Raw genomic sequence first — 21,391 nt, 5'->3', positions numbered from 1 at the left:
GGAGGAACTTCCTTCCCTTATCTGTCTATGCATATACACACACATGCTCCCAGCACTCATGGCTCTCAGCTTGTTTTTTTTCCCTTAAATAGCAACATGCACAGGCATCTTGAACCTGCCTTGAGAGAATAGGAGGATTAGGTGGGGAGAGATATGGTCAAGAATCTGAGTTATGGCCACCATTCTGCATTAATGGCATGCTTAAGCGCACAAAGCAGAACACCCTTCACTATCAAATCAGTCTCTGCACCCCTGGTTGTTCCCATAAACTTTCACATGATAAGAATACTTGCAGTTAACCCCAAACTTGAGATGTCGGCTTATTTCCTTTGCCTCTTGTGAGAGGCATTCAAATCAGAATATATGCCCCCCTTTGATCTGATTGCGCCTGCATTTTTCTAATTCATGTAATGATAAACAGACTGCAATGGAAATTAGCCCTCAGCTATGATTAAGTCTCCAAGCATCATACTTCAGTGCAAGGGCTTAGCAAGCAAAATGAATGGCTTCTGTTTCATAGTTGACGAACTAATTGCTCAAAAATCCCATTTTCCAGCATTCACACTAATGGGCTGGTGCACAAAAGTACTCTGCTGTTGGTGTGGTTGTTTTCTCTCTCTCCCTCTTTCCAGCCACATTGACTAAGCTAGCCCTGTCTCAAGAACGCTGGGCTAATTTTAAAACTTCCCCATCTTGTGTGTCTTAGCATATGGGAAGGTTGCGAAATTGCTTTAAATACAGTATTGATGTGTGTAATTAATTTTGACTGCAGGCTCGTGCTGTGTGTTCCACATTTCCCTCTGGAACAAGAAAGTACCAGTTGCACCAATGATTATGTAAAAGGAGATGGACCTAACAAAATAAAATTAAAAAGTTAAATCGACAAACAGGATTATCTAACTCTCTGTCATTTCTCAAAGTGGTTGGGTGAGACTGAAGGTATATGAGAGGATGAAGACAGCTAGCATTCAGGCTTGTTCATACCATCAGCCAATTGGGGGGGTGGGGCGCGCCACAACAATTCTGTAGAATTTAAACATTGCCTTTGCTTTCCAATGTGCATTCTCTTTTTGTACCTATAATTGGAAAACTGCAAAAAGAAAATTATACGAAGTTAAGCAACAGGAGGAGAATTCGAGAAGGCACTAAATTATTGGGCATTTTATATGCTGCTTTAATTAGACTATTACTCAGATCACCTGCTCTTAGATTATTCACTTTCAAGCTCACTTTTGTCATCTGTGTTGTGTGAATCATGTTCTATATTTTCTTATAAATGGATGTGGAGCAACTTCAAGTAACCAAATATGCGTACAGTACTTCAGAAGTTCTGAACTACAGGTATTCACTTAGCTGCAGCCATAAGCAAGACTTTGCTTTAATATTCAGCCAGTCCTCATTAATATCTGGAAATCAGCAAATGTGTTCTTTTTGTGGATGAAATTGGAGGACGTAGCTTTAGTTCTAACAGATACGTTATATGAATGACACTGTCCTACTCCCAGAAGGGAAGGTCGCCCAATCAGTGTGTACAAGAGCTACAAGTATAGGAAGTTCGGTGTTGTTGTGTCACTGATGACACTAGCTTCAACACAAAAGGATTTGGTGCCTTTAAAAGGCTTATTGTGTGACAGCTACAATGTGTTGCTGTGTGTGTGTGTGTGTGTGTGTGTGTGTGTGTGTGTGTGTGTGTGTGTGTGTTGGGCCACAATAGAAAATGACGATTACTAAGTTTGAAACAGTGGAAAGTTCAAGCCATCTAAATTAGCACCTCCACAGATGGGATTTTTACTTTCACTTCTGTGAAACAACTTGTATATTACAGCCCGCATTTTAGAATATGAATTGTTACATACATACATACATACATACACACACACACACACACACAGAGAGAGAGAGAGAGAGTGAAAGAGAGAGAGAAAGAAAGTGGAAAGTGTATACAAAAGGTGTACATCAGATTTGGATGAATTCAGAACTAAGGTGAGGTGCCTCAGAAGTGAAATGGGGTCTATATGAGGTGATAGGAGTCAAAGCCAGAACCCCTAAGGAGTTTTGTGGCACCTGGGAGATCCAGCTGTCAAAAAAAGGGGGGAAATGCTACAGTCAAGTTTTTGCTAAAAGCATATTTGAAAGCTTACCATATAAGGTGTAAAGCTACTTCTGACTGCTGGGGGGGGGGCTGTTTTCTGAAGTGCAGAATATGGGTTTGAACTGAATTTTGTGGTTTGTGCACATCTCTAATAGTTTGAAAGCTGTCCTCCTGGGCTCTGTTGGATGATTGGGAAGCGGTCTTCCTAAGACGAAGTGGCTTCTGGCTGCCACTTCTCAAAGCACATAGTTCTAAAGAGCCAACCCTAACAGTTCAACACCACGGTTTAAGAACCTGTGTGCCTGTGACATTTCTGTTTCCCTGACTGGCTTCTGACAACGCAATCCTATGCAAGGCCTATGTGTTATTAATTCTCCTTGAGCTCCACATGGTTGACTCCTGGGTATGTGGGCACAGGATTACAGCCTGAGTCTTTGTGTTATGTGCAGCAGTCACTCTCAGCTGTGGGCTTGAGGGCATCCTTCCATTTATGAAAGTTGAAAGCCTCATTATCTAAATCAAGAGTTCCTAAGTATTCCCTCACGAGTCATGAGTAAGCTGCATCTTGGGCATATTAATATGTTTTGAGCAGCATTTCAGTGTTAAGTACACTTACTCTGAGCTAAGTTATTGGGCGTGGAGAAACTTGCTTCATACGTTACATTTTTCGTTTTATTCCTGCAGATGAAGCCGTTAAAACGGCACCCCTCCCTCTCATTATTAACTGCACATACGTTGTAATGACATACGCAGCAGGGAAGCTGTGTAGCTTTTTTCAAACAGTACAAGTTTTAGACTGCGGTTCTAGGCACACTGACCTCTCAGTAAGCTCCGTTGACCTTGGTGCGACTTGGTTCTGAGTAACCGTGCTTACGTTTGCACTGTTAAGCACACACAGCCAGTCTGTAAAGTATAAATATAAAAACATATATCATTGAAATATAATATGTAAGGCAGCCCTTCAAACCTCAGCCCTGAAGCCAAATGTGCCCCCCCCAGGACACTCCAGCTGACCCCTGGGAACCTGCCCAGGCCACACACCCTTTTTAAACCACACTTCCCATTGGTCGTGTTCCACACTTTCCTTGAGTGCTCTGGTGCATGTTTTTGAAGTGTGATGGCGCCGCTTGCTTGCTTGCTTGGAGTGGTGTGTGTGTAGAAACCTCTGACCGAATATAACCAAGTGTACAAAGGCAAGGATCACATCTGTTGGTCTACCCATACTTGTCTCTGACCCCCCCACCACCACCACCACTGCCATGTGGTCCCTGGGAGCTTGCCCATGAGGGACTGTGGGCCTTGTACTGGCAAAGTTATGCTACCCTTGCCTTAAACCAGGCGTCCCCAAACTTCGGCCCTCCAGATGTTTTGGACTACAATTCCCATCTTCCCTGACCATTGGTCCTAGCTAGGGATCATGGGAGTTGTAGGCCAAAACATCTGGAGGGCCGCAGTTTGGGGATGCCTGCCTTAAACTCACTGCCTAGGGCTATATTTTTGCCACAGTCCTCCCATATTTTCACAAAACATGCAGCAACCACAATTTTGCCTTCTGTTAAAAAGCAGCTGGACTAGTCAAGCTATGTTTCGTGTGCAGCTTTTACATATTTAGATTTGGCAGTTACGCATAGTCCCAGTGCCGGATTTATGTATAAGCTAAACAAGCTATAGCTTAGGGCCCCACTCTCTTGGGGGGGGGGGCAAAAAAATTAAAGGAAAAAAACAACTAGATGTACGTTTCCAAAATATAAGATAAAAAACAAATAAAATAAAACCTACATACAGCAACAGTGTTTCGTGTTGTGTAGTATGTGTAGTTACTCCAATGATGTAAGTAACGGGCCTCGCCTGCTAGCCTGCTCCCTGTAATATCACTGGTTTGCTCATTTCTATACAGTATATAGGGTGCCTACATTCTGCATGTGCAAAGGGCTTTAGATACCTATTAGGTCCATAAATCACCACATAGCATATATTCAACACAAAAACAGTGACAATTTGTTGTTGACAAAGGACAGCTGGACATATAAAGAGCCCCATTACCTGAAGGGCTTAGGGCCTCATCAAACCTAAATCCGGCCCTGCATAGTCCCCAGTGTGAACTTCCCCCTTTGCTGTTGATTTAGCCCATCATTGTTGCATGAGGACAATGTATTTAATCAAAAGAAGATGCGTCAGGCTGCGTTCTAGGCTGCGGAGCTGTTTAATGAGGTTACTGGGGGAGGTGGGAGCCACTAATAAGATACAGATTTTGTTGAAATTGAAAGGATGTCGCTATTCAGTGTTCTCTGTCACTTTCAGGTCAGCTTGTGGTCTGCACCCTTTGCTCCTGTGTCATGAAAACCAAACAAATCTGGCTCTTCTCTGCTCACATGCTCCCTCTGCTGGCACGGCTTTGCCTGGTCCCCCTGGAAACTATTGTGATCATCAACAAATTTGCCATGATTTTCACCGGCTTGGAAGTTCTCTATTTTTTGGCATCCAATCTTCTGGTACCATACAATCTGGCCAAGTCTGCATATAGGGAACTTGTCCAGGTAAGATGTATGCATGTTGAAATAAAGTAACTGGTTTTATCGTTAGGCCTTGCATACTTTCGTAATACGGTAGGTGCATAAACATACGCAGACAAACAAAAACACCTATATCCAGCATTTAGGTTTTGGATGCAAGCCTGGGTTACCTGTAATGTTGCTTGTAGAATGTAATTGTGAGCCAATCCTAAAAATGGCTATTTTTGAGTAATCCAAAGTGCAGTGCAGGTACCGATAACACAGAGGTCTCTTTTAGCCCTGTACATTGGAGGGTTTCATTGTTGAATGGAAGAAATGCTATCTATTTCAGTTTTGCCTTATCCTGTGTATTAATAGAGGTCTCAGTGCCCACAGCTCCCTTTCGCCCTTTGCCACTTACATTGCTTTCTGCTATGCGAAACATTTTGACAGTAGTTCCATGTACCATTCTTGCTGTTCGTAAGCATTGCCTCCGCTTGTGTATGAGTGTTCATGAGGAATGAATCCTCTGGACCCAAAAATACTATGTATCCGCGGAGTTAATGAAACACTGAAATAGCTAATTACACTGCTGCAATCTCACATGCAGCTGTAGAATTGAAGATATATATAAATAACCATCAGCTTGTTAATTAACACGAGGGTATGTTAACTTGCTATCTGATCTGTGTGTACATTCATCTGTGCGGTGATGGAAAGGAGGGGAAATGGGCAGGGGAAATTAGGGCTCTCCCAGGTGACAATCCTACTGTTTGCAAGCTGCTTTGGGATTCATTTGAATGAAAAGCAGATTTGAAATATAATAAATCAAATCAATTCAATCTTGCTTTGTGATCTACAGTCAGTGCCAAATAGCTGAAAGATAATTAATATTGATTAATGAAACATTAAATGCAAGCACCGCCAGCACCGGAGGGTGTGGCGATGGCATCACTTAATTTTACATTTAAAATTGCATTTGCTGTTATGATGTGGCAGACATGTTAGTGGAGGGAACTTCAGTACTTCTGCCCGTGGCACTCATGATGTAATTGGCTGTGGCCCCACAACATCTGCTTGAAACTGGGGGCAAGCTGCGTGAAAGAGAGCCCTCACTTTTATCCTCACAACAGCCCTGTCAAATAGTTTAGATGGGTATACCTTCTTTGAAAGTTTTTTCAAGGTGGATCATTGAAAAAGACAAAACAAAAATATAAACCAAGTGCAACTTAATTTTTTTAAAAAAGTACTTGTATGTAAATAGTTTAGATTTCCTTAGTTCTTATTCATTTGAAGACATTAAAAATAAGCTGGCTTTCTAATGTAACCTGTGCAGGAAATCTTAATGCCTGGTAAGTACAGTGCCACACATTCTCAACATTTGCAGAAAGGTGTTTGTCCTTGACAAACAGTACTCATACCACTGTTTTGTTAATTCCCTGTGCAAATCTTGACATTTACTTGTTGAGTCTATCTGAACAATCTGGAAGATACTTACTACCTTCTGTTTGGATCATAGAGACGCTAATAAATAAATAAAAGCCTGTGGTTAAGAATAACTGTGTGTAATGTAAGCTAGAGAGAATGGAGTGAGTGCTGTTTACAAGAGGACAGAATTGTCACTAAGTTAATTTCCCCCCCAAATTGCATCTCAGACAAACTGCCTGCAATCAGAGCATAATTATAGCTCTGAATTGGCTTTGTGTTAAGATTCCAATATAGTCTAATTTAGGGTTAGGGCATGACAACTTTTAAAAAAATAACATGTTGTAATCAGAATTGTATTTGTTCTGAAACAGGGGAAACATATATTGCTCAAAACAAAAAACTGAGGCTTTACGCTTACAAGTAAAAAAAAATCCAATGAACTCATCCAGCAAATGTTTGTCTGTCTGTCTGTCTAATATATATTCCAGGGTAGAACTCGTCTTGTTTAATCTTGCCCACAGTTGGCTTAACTGTATTTTGCTTACTTTGCATTCCAGTTGCTCTCACTGATCTGATTGGTTACCTTTGCTCAGTTTGAATTAATTCAGTGTAAATCAATATTTTGCTCATACGTTTCCTTCTGAGACTTGGCGGTGACATTGTTATCAATAGGTTTTTTTTAATGCCAGAAGAGGCGGGGGGGGTGCAGGAGGAGGATTTAAAACACAGAGAGAAATATTGCTTTGCAGCCATATCTCCAGAGCCCTACGGTTCTTGAAAGCACATGGGTGAAGAGTATAGGCAAAACTGGTTGCATATCCTGCCCCCACCTCCATCTGCAATTAGAGTTTCTGGGCATTCTCTCTACCTCTGTTGTTTCCAGTTGCTCATGGCAATGTATCCTTATCTATCCCCCCATTAGGGAAACACCTTGTTGAAAGTTGAAAATGCCGTATTAGGAGTAGCCAGTGCAGGGTCTTCCTTCTGTAGTTGGAACTCCAACTCCCACCAGTCTCAGCAAGCATAGTCACCTTGGCAAAAGCTTCCATTGCAGAAGAAACAGTTGAATCAGCTAAGTACAGTGGTACCTCGACTTACGAAGGCGATCCATTCCGCGGCGCTCTTTGTAAGTCGAATCCCTCGTAAGTCCATTTTGCGCATGCACAAAGCACTATTTTGTGCATGCACAGAACATGCGCACGACGAAAGTACTTCCGGGTTAGCGGACTTCGTAAGTCAAAACCTTCGTAAGTCTAGGCATTCGTAAGTTGAGGTACCACTGTACATGTTTGCTGCTCAGCAGTGGCTCAACAGCCATTGAGAAGCTGCATTTTGATATTCTGGTACTTCCATTGTTACCCGTAAAGTAGTTCTTAACCATAAATAAGTGCAACAGCTGAACTTTCAAAAAAGCCACGCAGACTGTTGTGCACATTGCCACAGCTGAACTTCAAGCCACAGAAGTTTTGTCCATAGAAGTTTACTTAGTCATTTCAGATAGCATTTTGATCTTGCCTTAATCGCTTTCCCATCCCATATTGTTCCACACACCCAACCGCTACTGATCCTACTCTTAGAGAATCATCAGATTCAAAGCCTTCCATTGATGGCAATAAACTGCTGCAGAACTGAGTGTATTATTATTGTTGTTATCATCATCATCACCACCACTACCACCATCATCTCAGTAAAGTGCCTTAATTAACAAAATGAATGCCACATGCTGGTTTAGGAACCATGGATTGCGACTGAAAAATGATTTTTTTTAAAAAAAAAAGTTAGAAGTGGTGGCTCAGATTTGACACCTTCTACTTTTATAAGTGATTTGTCAACAGGAATGTAGCAAAAATAGTTGGCAGGGTGTCTGTTTGGTTGTGACAGTAAATGCGAATAATTGTGCCATCACTCATTATTTACATCCAGTACTCCCCATTTTCTCCTTCAGATATTTAGATTTTTGGGAGGCAGTGGAAATAATTGCAACCTTCTCTTCTTTTAACTTGTCCAGGTGGTTGAAGTGTATGGCCTCCTGGCCCTGGGGATGTCCCTGTGGAACCAGCTGGTGGTCCCTGTCCTCTTCATGGTCTTCTGGCTCGTACTGTTTGCTCTTCAGATTTACTCCTACTTCAGCACACGGGATCAACCTGCCTCTAGGGAGAGGCTACTCTTTCTCTTTCTAACAAGGTAATTAACAAAAAATATGTAGCGGGCTGCTGCTAATCTGTGCTGTGTAAAGCAGCATGGCTGGCTAGAACGTTATACTCTAAAACAGGCATCCCCAAACTGCGGCCCTCCAGATGTTTTGGCCTACAACTCCCATGATCCCTAGCTAGCAGGACCAGTGGTCAGGGATGATGGGAACTGTAGTCCCAAAACATCTGGAGGGCCGAAGTTTGGGGATGCCTGCTCTAAAACATCTGGAGGGCACCAGGGTGGCAAAAGCTGTATGCACCTGTCATAGAAGTTTCTACACATGTGACAGGGCTCATCTCACAAGCAACAAAACCTGCACCACAAAGCGTTTGCACATACATGCATATGCCTGGAATCCTTCCCACCTTATTTTTTAAAGGAAGAATGAAAGAAATTGAGAGTTCTTGTTTCTGCTAACCTTCCTTGTCCCCCTTAGTAAAAGGTTTTCAGGAGGAAATCTAAGAGAATGCTTCTTTGGCAGGTTTAGCAGCCAAAATGATCAAAAGTGGTTGGCACTCTACCCCAAGGAAAGGATCTGTTGCACTGTGTTTGTGGAGTCATTGTAGCCTTTGTCTCTCGGGGCCTATTGCAGTCTTGCATGTTCCAAGAAGAAGAAGAAGTTGGGTTTCATTGATAACCGGAAATAACTATAAACCATTGAATGGGATTGCAGAGTAACACATCAGAATGCACCCAAACCTTCATGTGGCAAACTAATTTCTAATTTTACAATCATATTAGGTTTGTATTGTGCAGACATCCTTGGGCTCATGCAGACTGACACTGGAAATAGTGTAGAGAAAATACCTTGTCATCTACTAATGCAAACCTTGTATATGTACCCTTCAATGTTGGTGCCCTACCACAATTGGTTTCTTGTGTCTAATATTTGGGAATTGATGTATAAATGCATCGAAATAAAAAAATTCCTTCAGTAGCACCTTAAAGACCAACTAAGTTTATATTTTGGTATGAGCTTTTGTGTGCATGCACACTTCTTCAGATACCACGAAAGCTCATACCAAAATATAAACTTAGTTGGTCTTTAAGGTGCTACTGAAGGAATTTTTTTTATTTTGCTTCGACTCAGACCAACACGGCTACCTACCTGTAACTATAAATGCATCGGTTTAACTTCACGTCTAACTGGATTCTTTTGGAACGACACATCAATGAGCAAACTAAAAGTATTAATTTCTGGTTTTTAATGAATGACTTATTATTAAAATATAAGCGGACTTGACCCCCTGCTTCAATGGTGCTATCTTGTAATACACATCTCCAGTAATATCTCCAATAGTTGAATGTTGCTGCCTGATATGTGTGTACATTTAAGACCCATTCTGAATAGAAATGCTTTAGGATTTCACTGCTATGCTAGATGTGCAGCTTCAGCATTAGTATTTATAGAATATGGCAATGGACTGATTCATATTGATATTCCCCTGCTTACCCCTGTCTCCATTCCCCTCCTGTTCTTACTCTGTTGTTCTCCTTGTGTCTGTTTTAGCCGCATCAGGGACCACTCAAACCTCTTCTGTGTATCTATGCACAAAGTTCTAATTTAGCTGTATTTTCTCCTTCCTAGTATTGCAGAATGCTGCAGCACTCCCTATTCCCTCCTGGGTTTGGTGTTTACAGTCTCCTTCGTTGCACTTGGAGTTCTAACCCTCTGCAAGTTTTACCTACAAGGCTACCGAGCATTCATGAACGACCCAGCTATGAACAGGTAAGTGCAGAGAAGAGGATGCTTGAACCTTTGAAAACTTAGGCTGTGTTTAGTTAGGCTGAGCACAGTGTAATCTTTCTAAATTCCGCTCGCCACAAAAATAGCTTGCTATGTTGCTCAGGTCCTACTGTTACAAGATTTGACACTGAATTATAGGCTATCGTGTAACTTTCCCCCTAAGAGACGTGCTGCTTAGCTCCTTTGCAGTGCATTGCAAGAGGATTGCAACTTGCTCAAGTTTTACGTACACGATCGCAGCTTTATGTGCTTGGCTGAATTTTTTTTGGAGGGGCCAGAAGAGCAGGGGGCCATTGGAGATCTCGCAAGAGCCTCCATAGCTCACACAGGCACTTCCCAGAGCCCAGTAAGCAAAGCACAGAGCTTTAAAAGTTATTTTGCACATCTGATTGCCCTTGGCTCTCATGTCCCTGGTTTTAGATTGTAGTCTTCTCAGAGTTGCATCTGGCATTCCTTAGCTCCCAAAAGCACCAGGCACATTTTGATATCTTTTTGTGATACGTAATAACCTGTGTTCCTCTCCCTCCCTTCATACCACAGTTTCCTTCCTTTCTCTTGTGTGCCAACCAAAGTAATTTTGTTTCATCCTGAAAGCCTGTTTAAATTACAAGGAGAGACAGCTGAAAATAGCTTCCTTTCTCCAACAATGGCTTGGCATAAAAATAGGAATTTATAAACATTAGTGGTACAAAATCTCTAGAATGCTGAAATCTTACATTGTTACATAAGCATATATATTGTACTCAAAAATGAGCCAAGGGTCAAAGAGATCAGAAGTGATCCAGGATCATTTCAGGTGAAGACAAGATGTCAAAAAACATTCTCTGGTACCAATATTGTATTTTACAGGATATGTAACGTATTAAGTCTCACAGCTCTGTAACGTAGGACCCACGTGATCATTATTAATTAATATTAACTGCTAGTGATTAAATTTGTTATCTGCCCTTCACTGTAAGGTCTCAGGGTAGGTTACATCTAGAAGAAAAATACAAGGCACCAAGAAAGATTAAAAACAACCCTGCCCCCAAATACAAGAGCATTCTCTGTAACCCTATCGGACATGCAGTTGTATTTATATGCATTTTTATTGTTGAAATTCTTATTGTTAAATCATTTCAGGATGTTTTACGGAAAGCAATTCATAAATTAGATAAATGAATAAAGTTTTATGTATCAACTAAATAGTTCAGCTATCAAAGGCCAAAAGAAAAGTGACTGCCTAAAGCTGTAAAGAAGACGGTGCCTGACACACCTCTCCTGATAGGGAGTTCTACAGTTTGGGGGCCATTACAGAAAAGGCTCTACCATGGGCCACCACACACACACAAACCACACACTCACACCAGCCATTTTATGGATGGTGACTTGCCTAAGTCTGTCTAGGGAACAGAGATTTGAATTCCAAGACCAATGCACTGTATCGGGGATTTGCAGCTGACAGCCAATGTCTCGAAAAAGTCCACGAGCTGGGATCAGATGCAAAAGACAACAAAAACCCACAACATAGTTCTATGTTACGTTGTACAATTCTAAAATTGAGCCAAGTTCATTAATACTTCAAATGTTATGCTTGTGTGTCCCCCCCTTCTTTTTTCCCCTTTTATGTGATGAAGAGGGATGACGGAAGGAGTCACACTTTTGATTCTGGCCGTCCAGACTGGCTTGATTGAACTGCAAGTTGTTCACCGGGCCTTCCTGCTCAGTATTATTCTCTTCATTGTGGTTGCATCCATCCTGCAGTCCATGCTTGAGATAGCAGATCCCATTGTCTTAGCTCTGGGAGCTTCAAGAGACAAGTAAGCAGTGCATTTTCTAGTGGTGTCTATTGATTCTTGCTTTGCAAGTACTGTAAATCCAGTATATATGTGGGATTTTGGACTATGGGCTGGTTTGTTTGGGCACCAAACTATGGTTTCAAAATATGAGAATGAGCATTCAAGGATCATCAGGCTCACTTACTCCTTCCTCCATGCATGATGATTGCTTTGCTGGTTGAGGCAAACTCCTGCTTGCCATTTCCTTTGAACTGATGAACTATGGGGCTTACCATCCTCGTTGGCAGAGCAAGCACAAATCATAATTTGTCAATGTGGGCAAAACAGCAAGCAGAGGTTTGCCTCAAACTTGGGAATACAGGAGCAAACCATTGTACAATGCAAGGGAGAAGGAAGCACCTAATCCCAAGGCTCATTGAAATCTTAATCTCGGTTTCATTTGACCCAGCCCTGTGTGTCTGGAAGGCTTAGATCCTTAGCAGCTGAAAAGAAGTGGGATACAGGTGCTCCCTGTTCAGTCCTCTCTGCTCTCTCTGGTGCTATTTATAATGTATGGGAGTAGTTCTCAGTCTTGGTAGTCACTGTATTTTAATGCAGATATCAAGTACTAAAATAGTGTCATGAGGATTAACAGCTCTTCTGCTAAATGTCTGCCTAAGTTTATTTTTTATGTGTATGTTCTTAGGTAGATGCTTTGAATAGTATATTGAGTTAGCACTGAAAAGGAGCAGCATGGTAGGAGGTGCAAAGGGTGGGATTTGGAGTATGGAACCAAGTCGGCCAATAGCAACCGAATGAATACACAGCAGAAAGTGAGCACAGCAACTGAGGACCATAAATCAGAGCCGTGGGGAGAGAAAACCTTAAACGTGTAAGGGTTAGAAACCTGAAGTTGATTTACCAGAACAGCAAAAAAATGGACTAAAATTGCTTTAGTGTTGCATCTTACCTGTGACTAGGGTTGCCAGACTCAATAGGGAACAGGACTTCTGTGCCTTTAATTGCCCTGCTCTCTTTGGAGTCTGGAAACCTTAAAGAGAAAACAGCAGACCCTTTGTTTAATTTCCAAGCAAAGGGTCTGCTGTTTTCTCTTTAAGGTTTCCAGACTCAAAAGAGAGCAGGGCAATTAAAGGCACAGGAGTCCTGTCCTCTATTGAGTCTGGCAACCCTACCTGTGACCTCATGCATAATATTTGAAGGGTTTTTTTTTAAAAAAAAATGTCCTGGTTAGAAGCTATGGCTTTTTGTACCTTGCCACCGTTCCCTGTAGCTTTGTCTTCCTTTCTTCTCTGTAGCCTGAAAGCGAGGTAAATAAGAGAAGGCTTATTTATATCCACTGTGTCTGTCTGTTTGTTTTGCTTAGAGGTTACTTGTGGCCAGCACAGGTTGTTGGAGCATGTTAAATGCTAAATTTATTAGCTGAGGGAAAAGGGAATATCAGAGCTGCGGAATGCATAGCTGGCTCCTATAAATTGGCTCTGCTGGCAGCAGGCTGTAACTCAGCTCTGCCAGGTACAAACTAGGCTGGGGAAAGAAGATCTAGAAACAGCTATGGGCAGTGTTGACTGTGTCCTTAAATTTTAAGATCCAGATGTTGCGCCTTGGTATTTTCATGAATTAAAGATACAGGAGTATGCAAGTCCTCTCTACACAGACACTGCTGTAGCTTGGAGTTGTGGGTTCCTTCCCGCCCCCCAAGGAGATAGCGATATATCTGTGTGTCCACTTTATGCTTATGTAGTGGGGCATGTAGTCTTCCTCCACTGAATTAGGTCACGAGTGAGACAAGCAACATGGCACTAAATAATGCTACTTTTATAAAGCTAACTGAGTGCTTTCCCCCCCATCTGCTGAAACAAAAGGACAATCATGTTCAAAAGTTAAGTGGCTAGTTACATAAGAACATAAAATGTGTCTGCTGGATCAGGCCAGTGGCCCTTCTAGTCCAGCATCCTGCTCTCATAGTGGCTAGCCAGATGCCCTGTGAAGTCTGCCATCTGCACATGAGTGCAGTGACACTCTGCCCACTTGCAGTTCTTGGTATTCAGAGCCATATTGCCTCTGACTGTGGAGGTAGCGCATAGCCATTGTGGCTAGTAGCCACCGAAAGCCTTTTCTCCAGTGAATTTGCTTAATCCTCTTTTAAAACTGTCCATGTTGGTAGCCATCCTTGCCTCCTGCTGGAGCAAATTCCACAACTTTTAACTACGCATTGCATGAAGAAGTGCTTTCTTATACTACTTGTCTTGAATTTTCGAACATTCAGCTCTTCATTGGATGTCGGGTTTCTTCCGCAGGGATCGTGATGGTCCTCACTGAGATGATGCTACTCAGCAAGTCACTGAAGACTAAAGCCAGGGCCCTTTTTAATTTTAAAATTGTGTGCCTTTTTACAGGAGCCTTTGGAAGCATTTTCGCGCTGTGAGTCTGTGCTTGTTCTTGCTGGTCTTTCCAGCTTACATGGCCTACATGATCTGTCAGTTTTTCCACATGGACTTCTGGTTACTGATCATCATTTCTAGCAGCATTCTCACCTCCCTCCAGGTAAGGTATACTGGCCTCCTATATGCTGTTATTTATTTTTTAGTTCGTACCTGGCGGCAGGGCCTTGTGTGGAACCAGCTGGGAAAGGATTAGAAAACCAGAGCTGGAAAGCAGAATGCAAGGTGTTGACCAAGTTGTTGTTGGGAATACAGACCGAAAGAATATGTCTTTTCCATCAAGCTTGGTATTAAAGTCCTATAATTGCCTGTGTTCCAGGTTCAAATACAGGGCATTTGTATTTACAGATTGTAATGGGTGGCATGACAGATATACCAGTTTAGAAAACTCCCATTACTAAGGAAGTTTAAGCATAAACCATCTGCAGTATGTCAAACAGTTGGACACAACCCAGCTAAAGCACTTTCCATTGATTTTTTAACAGCAGAGTTGACCATGTGCTCAAATCTCTCCTTGCTGAAATCAGTGAGCCTTAAAACTACTTAATGGCTGGAATGTATCTAGCAATATTACATGTAACTTAAGCTATCCTTGATCATGCCATAATGTATTTGTGTTGAAACTCTTAACATAGAAATTCAGACTTCCACTTAAAATAAATACGTAAATCATTAAAAGATGGTGTTCCACTTTTTTAATAAAAAAATTAAGCCTTGACTTTGTCTTGTTAAATATATCAATTATATATTTAGTGCATTGTTAGATTAGTTATCTATATTCTTCACCCATGCAAAGATAATATTGAGAAGTTCTAGCCTTGGGACTCACTCCCCTTTTTAAATTGGTGTTATTTTTTCTTGTTCCAGGTGCTTGGAACACTCTTCATTTATGTCTTGTTTATGGTTGAGGAGTTCAGGAAAGAGCCGGTAGAAAACATGGATGATGTCATTTACTATGTGAATGGCACCTATCGACTGCTAGAGTTCCTAGTGGCTCTCTGTGTCGTTGCCTATGGTGTGTCAGAAACCATCTTTGGAGAATGGACTGTGATGGGCTCAATGATCATCTTCATTCATTCCTATTACAATGTGTGGCTTCGTGCTCAGCTGGGATGGAAGAGTTTTCTTCTCCGCAGGGATGCTGTGAATAAGATCAAATCACTGCCCACTGCTACCAAAGACCAGTTGGAACAACACAATGATATCTGTGCCATCTGCTATCAGGTATGTAGCTCTTCTGAAATGGTACTTTTGTGGCTATGGTTCTGCCTCCTTATGGTATTTTATTGGAAGAGCTGGAGTTTCTGCCTTTGAGTTGGGTTATACAGTAAATGAATTGAGTTGGGGAATTTATTACTTCTACTACTACTACAGTGGTACCTCTACTTATGAGCACCTCTGGTTACATATCCTTGGGGATACACATGCAGCAAACCCAGAAGTATTTTCCTGGGTTTTGACGTGCGCAAATGTGCAGAAGCGCTCTACCACGCTGTGCACATGCACAGAACAGGCACCTCCGGTTGCAAAAACCTCTGGATCCCTGAGCTCCAGAATGGATCCCGTCCGCAACCGGAGGTACCACTGTATTACTATCACTATTACTATTGTTGTTCTATTTAAATTTGTATACCGCCCTTCATCCATAGATCTTAGGACAGTTCACAAGATAAAATTACAATACAGTTGTCCTGTTTAGATACCTGCAGGGCTAGCACTTCCACCTGCGCAATGGAGGCGTGGGAGCAAGGCTGCCCCTTCACTATGATTCCTGCGTTGCAGGGGGTTGGTCTAGATGACCCTCGGTGTCCCGTCCCATCCTATAATTCTATGATTTGCCAGCCTGTGTGCACAATGACCTGCCTTGCATGATTCTTCCCTCTGCAGAGGAGGAGGAGTAGAAGATGGTGTAGATTGGGCCATTATATTTCCAAGACTTCAAATCACACATTTTGTTATGCACTAATTCCACCGTGCAAATTGTAGCACCATCCCAGTTAAGTGTTTGAGCTGCACCAGTCTCTTCACCAGTCACAATTAAAAACGAAACAAAAAAAGTGGTCAAAGGCAGATGACGCCTGTAATTTTGTAAGATGCATCAAATAAACAAAAGCTTCACATTTTAATTCGTCTTGAAGTCATATCTTTTGAAACAAATGTAACTGCTTTATAAAGGATCTCACTTTGACAATAAATTGTGTGCCTGAAATAAATTGTGTGATGTGTAGGCTGATAAGCTTGCACTGGCAACTTGCTTCGCAGCGAGTGTCTGTAGCCACCCAGAGATGCAGGTAGGCTGTCTCAACTAGTTTCTCCAAGCTCCTACCCAGTGACTCTGCACTGCATCCCCAAAGAACCAGTTGGGCAGAAATTAAAAGGCCAATTATCTAAATTAGATCTAGCCTTTTAAGTGAGCATTAGTAATGAAGTTAAAAAAAACCTGGAAGCAACATTTCCACATTTGCGCTTTAAACTCCCCTGTCTTTTCTTCTTAAGAGTGCGCGTTGGTTCTGAATGAAGTGGTTGCATTGATGGCTCTTCGAATACAAATCTTCTTGTACTTTCCTAGCTACAGTTTAGGAGCATCAAATCCAAGTCACAGGTTACTAGTAGAGCACATGTACTGCATATATAAGGATCCAGGTTCAATGGAACTGCCAGTGAAAAATGCTTCAGGCAGGCATCTGCAAATTTGGGCTAGTCTTGGTAGCCAGCCAGAAATAGTGCCAGGAACTTGCTGCTCTCTCCAGGGATGGTACCATCTCCCTGACCTCATGCTGCACCCCGACAATCAGTGTGAAGTCAGGGACCTTCTCCAGCAATCATGTTGCACTTTTGAGGAACCCTCATTACCTTGGAAATAGAGCACCAAAGCAGCAGGCCCTTTCCAAGCTTGGAGCTGGAAAAGGGGAGTGGAGATAATCTTGCAGTTGTGCTGCATTTGGGAGGCTTTCAAAGAACCTCAGAAGCCTAGTACACTGTCCTCGTCTCCAAGGGCGCTGGCTCCTGGGGGCCAAGGCACTATGCCCCCCCCCGATCTTATTTTTTAGGGCTCTGGACCCCCTCAATATTCAGTGGGCTCCACATGTGACACCAGGACATCACATCAGACCCCCTCAATTGTCTGGAGAAGCTGGCACCTCTGCTTGTCTCCCTTTCCTGTTCCAAGGTTGGGAGAGTGGCTGTCTTATCATGCTAGCCAAAGGGTGATGGGACATGCTGTTTCTGCACCGAATTGTGGCGTTCATCCAGCTGTGTCTTTGTAGTTCTTCCACTGCAAATCCTTAGTAATTAAAATTTAGCCTACTTGCCTAGAATGAAAGATTATGCTTTGTGCTCTGCTGTTCTCGTGTGTTACTAATGCATAGATACAAAGCAAGTCTCCTCTGAGTATGAATAAAGGGTGACAACTGAACATGGGCAGTTGGGTCATTGTGGTTTACCTTTTAGCAGCCCATGCTGAGTTCTAAGGTAGCTTCAGGACTCTGCGTGTTTGCTTGGGCACTGTGTGATCCTTCTGCCTTCTTTCTTTCAGGACATGAAATCTGCTATCATCACGCCTTGTGGCCATTTCTTTCATGCGGGCTGCCTTAAGAAATGGCTTTATGTGCAAGAAACCTGCCCCCTGTGCCACTGCCAACTTAAAAATCCCACTCAGCCCCCGGGGCTAGGATTGGAGCCCGTGCCACAACCAAATCCCGGAGCAGAACAAAACACTGTTCAGCAACAAGCCACTGAGCCCCCCGGTGTAGACCACCAGGAAAGGGCAGGAGGAAAACCTATTGACAATGGACAGGCTGCCAAAGGATCAGGCTCCCTGCAGGACTCTGTCGATGTGAAGGGTGACTCTGTCAGTCTGGACACTGCATCTTCCAGTGAGTCTTGCCAGGGGGAAACTGCCACCGAAAGGCCGGCTGAAGAAGTTGCAACGCGAGATCTAGGGAGCTGCATCCAGAATTGAACTGGCGGGCGCTGGTGGAAGAATTAAGCACTCCAGGAGCTCCTGACTTGCCAGACAGGATCTTAAACCCTTTATTTGTCTCGAACAAGTTTTTAACTCTCAGAATGCTGGCCAAAATGTATTTATGATATCCTATGCTGATTTTCTGTGAGCTGCTTCGTTTACAGGGCTGCCAGTGGGTTCCACTGGAAACTATCTTAGAAGCTGCCACCATGTTGCAAAAGGGCAGAAACTGGAAATCAAAACTGAGTATTGTTGGAAGGGAAAGTTGGGCGGCAGCGGGGCGGGGGGGGGACACAAATGTAGGATGTTGGGGTGTGAGTGGAGAGAGAGGGAAAGAAAAAGTGGGAGATTAAAATAAAAGACAGTGTTTAAATGGGAAAGGGAGAATAAAATTAAAGGGCAATAGAGGTTTGAGTCCATATCCTTGGCCTTGTCTTTCTACAGTGAGCGGAGCTCAGTCGAGAACAGTGACACAACTCCTGTAGAGCTCAGAAGTAACAATAAACAAATCAAGGATTGTGTTGGGACAAGGCAGCACTCAAGTAAGTCGAGTGTGGTGCTTTGGGCATGTAGGGCATTTGCATTCATGTAATCTATAGCAACTCTTGAATTTTTATGATGGAGTCTTAAACACTTCAATGTTTTAGAAAACCTTTTTTGTTCATGAACTTTCTGGACAGCATGGGCTGTGTGAAGTCATTAAAGCTCCGGTGAACTTTCTCTCTCGCCTCCACCAGTGAGTGCAAGAGAGAAATGGGAGGAGTTTTATGGTGCTGATTGAAGCCTCTCAGTGCTGTTGAGTTCTGTGTAGTGTATAATTTCTTGCAGATGAATTGAAGCAGTATTAATCTCCTGGCAATATTTGCACCTTTGGGAATGAGTACATAAATTGTATGATCAAACGCCGCAAATGCCACTCCTAAAGCTGTTAATAGGATTTGCACCTTTTTCTTCCCCTTCCCCCTTCTTTGACAAAAATGTGTGTGTATTTAAATTTTTACATTCATCATGGCTTTCAGGTAGAACTAGGGATGTGGGAGGGATGGGAGCTGGCAATTTTTTATGTGAATTTTGATATGAAAAGGAACTAGTCACTTATTTATACACTAGGCTTGGCTCAATTTTTTGTTTTTCTCGAGAGTTGTTGTTCCTAATGTGAAATGTGACATTACTTTATTTTTTAGTAGTGAATTTGGATGTAGACTGACAGACATAGCTGAATGTCTCAATAAAGTACTTTTGAAGATTTTTACATTTTGATTGTCTTGTTCTTCTATAGGAAAGTTTTCTTAACAGATGGAGAAGTTTTCTTAACAGCATGATAGACTCAGAGACTCAGAGCTAAGAAGATCTTAATATATATATTAAGATATATTAAGATATATATATCTGCTTCCTGCATTGCAGAAGATTAGACTAGATTACACTTGGGATCCTTTCAAACTCTACAATTCTAGAATTCCTCACAACCCTGTGAGGCAAGGCTATATTATCCTTATTCTGTAGATTATGAACTGAAGCTAAGATTGCAATCCTAATAATTTAATCATATATACTAATAATAAACTCATTATATGAGTACCTGTCCTTTTTATAGCAATAGTGGCATCATCCATACACAGGAAGGCTTGGGAAAACCTTAATGTTTGCAGGAGTTGTACGACTACAATCACACACACTAACATATGTTACATCTATATATTTTGGAAAGTGGTTTGTCTGTTCTCTGTATGGACACCTCTTGAGATAATCATCACCAAACATGGCATGAGTATTCACCGTGTGGGAGCAGCAGCTTTAGTCAACATTTGGATGCTGGCTGCCATTTTGAATCAAGATGGTAGAGCAAAACGTGACTTTATCCTGACTCTGCCCATTTTGGGGCTTAAGTTCAGCTGTCTCTCATGATACTATCACCAGACTCGGCACAAGGATTCCCAAGGTAGAGCTGGCAGACTTTATTGCCCTCTGGGTGCCAGGCACCATTTTTAATCCAGGCAGACCAAAACGTCACTTGGGCATAACTTCAGATTTGTGGCATCGCAAGTCCAAACTCACAAATTACGCTATCCATTTAACACATATTTTTAGGTTTCCAAAAATTCTCAGGCAGCCATGGGCACATCCCATTAGCCTAAACATAAAATAAAATTCCTGCAGTGCATGAAAAAAACCAACAGGAGAGAGCCCCCACCCCCCTGGCAAAAAAAAAAGAAATCTGAGAGGTCTGAGCATACTTAGTGGGCACAAAATACTGATTACTGGTGCAGTGGGGTTAGGTAACGCAATGGAGTGGGGAGGAGGCTGGAGACTTGTTACTTCCCATGTAATGTTATGGAATGGAATAAGTGTGGTTAAAATTAAGGCTGTGTCTGTATAGCTGATCAGAAATGTGAACCTAAGGAATTCCTAGGAACCATAAGGAACCTAAGGAAGATTACGGCATTCCTCTCCTGAACTGCTTCCTTTTAAGGACTTGTCTGCTTTTCCTTATCTTCATTTTACAGCTATGTGGGGGTTTGTTTGTTCACAGAAGTAAAACGTCTTCTTAATGAGGTGCTTGTAAAAAAATACAGACGCAAAAAAGGAGAGCTATTGATGCAACTTAACCTACATTAACGCCACACTCCCTCTGCTGGTTAGATCATCTGCTTCAGGCACACTGCTAGAGGGGGGCTAGCAGTAGAATAGGTTGATACAGTACCTGTAATCTGCAGCACTGAGAGCAGCCGGCCAAACTGCGGCTGCCGTTGATCACAGCGTTCTGCTTAAACTGACAACAGGCCGACTTCCAGAGGGCAGACGATACCCAAATGGGAGAAGATGCTACATCTATATGCTGTGATAAAAGGCATCAAGGAGTTGTGGGAAATATCAGGAAATTGATATGGTGCAATTTATATTGAGCTTTGTGTATAGATAACTAGCCAAAACTGCAGTCTTGGTGTCAACCTGGAAAGGTCAAAGCTGGAAATGACCACATTTTATAGTTTCATAAACTCTTCCATCCATATACATTGCACAACTGGGAGAAAAGTATCGTTCAGCCATGGTGAGAACAGAAGAATAGATAAAGCACAGCAAAGGTTATCCAGTACCTCTTTGCAAGATCTGGCTTAAAGCATGAAAATGCAATAATTGAAACGCAGCCCCTGGGTAGTGGTACAATAAGAGATGAGTGAATTCCCAATCCTGGTCTGATCTGGAATTTATCTTGGGAAAACTAAATTTAAAACTATGCATCTGCTGGCTATTT

At 42.2% G+C, this 21,391-nt stretch overlaps 1 protein-coding gene across 2 annotated transcripts in view; it reads left to right on the top strand.

Moving 5' to 3' along the window:
• The window catches only part of RNF145 (ring finger protein 145), a 58,858-nt gene extending 39,471 nt beyond the window's left edge, over positions 1-19,387 (top strand). For both annotated transcript variants that reach the window (XM_035105774.3, XM_035105773.3), the window contains exons 5-11: positions 4,394-4,629; positions 8,021-8,196; positions 9,794-9,934; positions 11,569-11,751; positions 14,127-14,274; positions 15,039-15,395; positions 17,707-19,387. In XM_035105774.3, coding sequence (XP_034961665.1) covers positions 4,394-4,629; positions 8,021-8,196; positions 9,794-9,934; positions 11,569-11,751; positions 14,127-14,274; positions 15,039-15,395; positions 17,707-18,132 — 1,667 coding nt within the window. In that variant the 3' untranslated portion in view covers positions 18,133-19,387. The remainder of the gene's footprint in view (positions 1-4,393; positions 4,630-8,020; positions 8,197-9,793; positions 9,935-11,568; positions 11,752-14,126; positions 14,275-15,038; positions 15,396-17,706) is intronic.
• Positions 19,388-21,391: the final 2,004 nt, after the last annotated feature.

Source organism: Zootoca vivipara, chromosome 2 (assembly GCF_965207765.1).
Source record: "Zootoca vivipara chromosome 2, rZooViv2.hap1.1, whole genome shotgun sequence".
In the NCBI taxonomy this organism is placed as follows: Eukaryota; Metazoa; Chordata; class Lepidosauria; order Squamata; family Lacertidae; genus Zootoca; species Zootoca vivipara.
This window is presented reverse-complemented; position numbering and strand designations above follow the sequence as displayed.